General features: G+C 33.0%; 1 protein-coding gene across 1 annotated transcript; it reads right to left on the minus strand.

Annotated features, from left to right (window-relative positions):
* Positions 1-5: 5 nt before the first annotated feature.
* LOC117114761 (F-actin-monooxygenase MICAL2-like) lies at positions 6-3,588 on the minus strand (the record flags this gene model as incomplete). The annotated part of the gene is made up of 6 exons (XM_033258453.1): positions 3,319-3,588; positions 2,489-2,831; positions 1,965-2,112; positions 1,064-1,263; positions 567-769; positions 6-167 (listed from the first exon to the last, which is right to left on the minus strand). Coding segments are annotated over exons 1-6 (1,161 nt in total), but the record flags the coding sequence as incomplete, so codon positions are not given.
* Positions 3,589-3,911: the final 323 nt, after the last annotated feature.

Raw genomic sequence — 3,911 nt, forward strand, 5'->3', positions numbered from 1 at the left:
TCTTCACGGCGCACCCCAGCAATGATCTCAAATTGAGTTGTGAGTTGGCTACGTAAACCACTAACGCGGTTTTGACTGATATCAACCTTATCCTCAGGCTTGTTACGTAGTTGGACTTGGTCGGTGAAGCCTGCTCCACCATTAACTTTGCTGTCTTTCAGTTCCACCTAAAGGAAAAACATACGGTAACATTCATAAGCTTAGGCTGACATTAATCACATATCTAACTTTTAGCATTTAATAATGTTGCTGCAATGATCTACACATTCACACTTCAACATCCTACCAGGTACCCATTTAACTACCACCCAGGTACCAATTTTAACTCTTACCAAACACCCATTTTTCTACAGAGTGTAGAGAAGCAATGCAGATAGAGTACCTTGCCCCAAAACACTAAAATAACCAGCTAGACTCGAATCCCTGACCTATTGATTGCAGGCCAATAATTATACCACAAGCTTTCCAGGTCACATTTACTGATACTCTTCTAGCATTGTACCAAAAATAAAAACATACACAAGGTTTGTTTCCCTTTCATTTTCATATTGAACGAGTGATCAAACCTTCTTAGACTTCTTGCTACTTCCAGGGCTCTTTATCTTCTTATGTTCTTTGTTCTCCTTGTTCGCTTCATCCCTTTCCTCGTTCTCACGATCTTTGCTCTTTGGTGATTTCTTGAACCTGTAACTTAGCCTAGCTAGGAGAGAGTGACGTGGTTTATTGGTGCGCATCACCGGTGATGTTGGTGTATTTCTATCTGCCTCAACTAATATAAGAACAGATAATTAAATCATTAATAACGATAATAAAATTAAGACATAAAAACTAACACATGTTTAAAACAAAGAAGGAATTATGTAATAAGATTTCAAATGAAAGTGGCAAATTTGCATTATATTGCACTTAATAATGTACTACAAAATTGTTCATAAAATAATATCATAAAATAGTACATACACTGCTGATCCCTTCCCCTAGTTGACCCTGCCCCCTTGTAATAATTATGAAAAAAAATGGATGATTTGTAAATAATCAAATTTTATAATTGATGATACATTACTTTTAGTGACTGGGACCTCATCTTTGAAAGTGTCGTAGAACTGCGATAAGTAGGCTACCATTGATAGCCTATCTGGCTCCTTGCTTGTGGCCATCTCTTCACCTGTCATGATGGGTGAGATACCAAGCTCTTGTTCGGCTACATCAAATGCTAGTTGATTATTCTTGGCGATATTTTTTTCGGACAGGCTTTCAAAGTTTCTACAAGAAAGTAACATTTTTTATTCTTATGTGTAATCATGTTTTTATGTTACAATAACAAAGTTCTAATGTTACTTTTGTGAGATATATTATATAACTTGAATTTCAATAGTAAAATATTAAAAAGATAAAAAAAAATTAGTATTAATAAAATATATACTGTACAAAAATACACATTTGCTTAACACTATTTTTTCCCTGAATAGATTTCCAATTGTTATAAATAGATTCCTGCTATGCTAAAAATATAAAGTAAGTCTGACAAACAACAATCTGATAGCATTACAAACTTTAGGAAATTAAGGAAATAATCATATTTAAATATTTATTTAATCTATTATTTTTAAAAATTGCCAGTAATTGATTTCTTTTTGACATTGATGAATAGTAATTTACAAAAATATTTAGAAAGAAAAAATACATAACTTAAATGCACACTCATTGAGAAATATATTGTTAATATAGATATTGATCAAATGAAGCAATTTATATAGAAAAACCATTTGATAAAAGAAAAAATTGTATGTTGGATAATTATTTTGGATAATTATTTTAATTTTATTATGTGAAATGGGCCAGTAGGCAATTTTACTGAAATAAAAGAAATTTCAAACCTAAATCACAACTTCAGTCAGCCAAGTTGCAAAAATTGAAGAAATTGAATAAAAAAAAATAAGGTAAATTTTAAAATAGTGTCTCACATAAGTTGAGGCCTGAATCGATGGATGATAGCACAGAGGGCCAGACCACTTTTGAATGATGTTGTTAAGTTCAGCACTTTAACGTTCTTGTAACTATCAGTAACTCGTTGACACCACATCAGAAGCCTGTTGGATCGGACAACTGGAACTAATTCAAAAAAAAAAAAAACAAATTAGGAAAAATCTTGTAAATAATTTTATTAACAATACAGTTTATGCCAACTTTTTATTGAAGATATTATTTTTAATACAAATAATAATTAACATCAAAGTACATATAAATTAAAAAAAAATGTCAATATATGTACAGTACAGTAATACTAATAATACTTCAGTTAAGTTAATTATTTCTTTGTCTGGTTCAATAACCGTCTTTGGGAGTACCTGCAAGGGCTATGGAACTGTGTATAATTTCCCTTAATTATAATATTCATCATCGTTTTTAAGTCCCCTTATGTCCTTGTTCTATTAAGCATTTGAGTCAATGGATTCAAGAGAATACATACTGTAATTATAAAACACACCTGATTTAGGCTTGTACTGTGGCTGTTCAATTGGCTGCTCCATAGTCTTCAACTCTTGTTTCAACTTCTCATTGGTGGTATCAAAATATTGTAGGGTTTCTGAGGGCAGCACAGCCTTTGCATTGATGGCAGGGTATCTGGTTTTAGGATCAATGCCATACTGGTCATAATCTTTGCAGAGATTCTCTGGTGTTGTCTGCGGTAGAAGTCGGTATATACTCTCCCTTTCCGCAAGAATCTCGAGGGGCGTCTTCTTGCTGAGAGACCACTCCCTTATCATCCATGCCGCGTCAAATGCACCAAGGAATCCTCGAGCACACCCTGATCCAGTTGGCCAGAACGGCTGTAGAACAGAGTTAGTGTTAGTAAGGTAAAGGTAAAGGCATGGAAAGTATTGAATACAGTACAAAATTTTTTTTTACAGATTTACTGCATACAAACTCCTCTTATTTATTTAATAAATATATCACAGATAAGCATGAAAACTCAGGTTGAAATTGAAATGCCAGACAAAAAAAATGCACCATGGGATAGTACTGTATACAATACTTTCCATGCTGTAATCCCTTAAACTGTGTAAAATTTGGTTCGTGAGGATAGCCCAAAAAACAATGCTGACTTAACTAAAGAGTTCTCAAACATAAAACAATTCACTAAACACAAACAGCACGTCAAGAATAATGTGAATATCAATTTGTAAACTGATATCAAATTGAAAATTATTTAAAAAAGAAAAATTTAACAATGAATAACTTACATCAACATAATAAAAAAATTTGCTTAAAAAACATTTGATATATTTAAAACAATATTTAAAAAAGATACCATACCTCAACCAAGCTATCCCCTACAAGACCCATCAAAAGATAGTGACCATTTCGTTCATGAATTCTTGCGGCGTTCACAGCTTGAAAAAGAGAGGTAAAATCAAACATGGCCACATCAGGCAGGCCATAATGGTTAAGTGCATAGTCTAAATGTGGTAATTGGCGGTTTGTTGAAAAGTCTGCGGCCTCAGATGCATACTTTTGTAGTTTTTCTTGATTGATATTTGACTGTGATAGAAGGCTTGCAACATCAGCATAATCCTACCAAAGAGAAATATAGTATACAACAATCAACAGCTTAATCATGTCACAATATTTAGGATATTTCATTCTACTTAGCAGCACTGCTAACTGAATCGTGAACTAATGAATATGCATAGTTGTATGACTCAAGTTAAAACGGTCTGTGAATGGAAATAAGTTACATGAATATTAATGAGGTTAAGGCAAAGTGGCAGTGTATGATTCGTGCATTTAAGTGGAGTGTAAAAGTATGCAAATGTATTTAAAATGGTTAGTTTAAAGGTATCAAGCCAGGAGTTGAAGATAGAATATCTTAAAGGAAATATGTGGACTGAGGAGTGTCGGTTAAAGGA

Source organism: Anneissia japonica, unplaced genomic scaffold, assembly GCF_011630105.1.
Source record: "Anneissia japonica isolate Jap-2015-1 unplaced genomic scaffold, ASM1163010v1 scaffold13616_len3911_cov214, whole genome shotgun sequence".
NCBI classification, from domain to species: Eukaryota; Metazoa; Echinodermata; class Crinoidea; order Comatulida; family Comatulidae; genus Anneissia; species Anneissia japonica.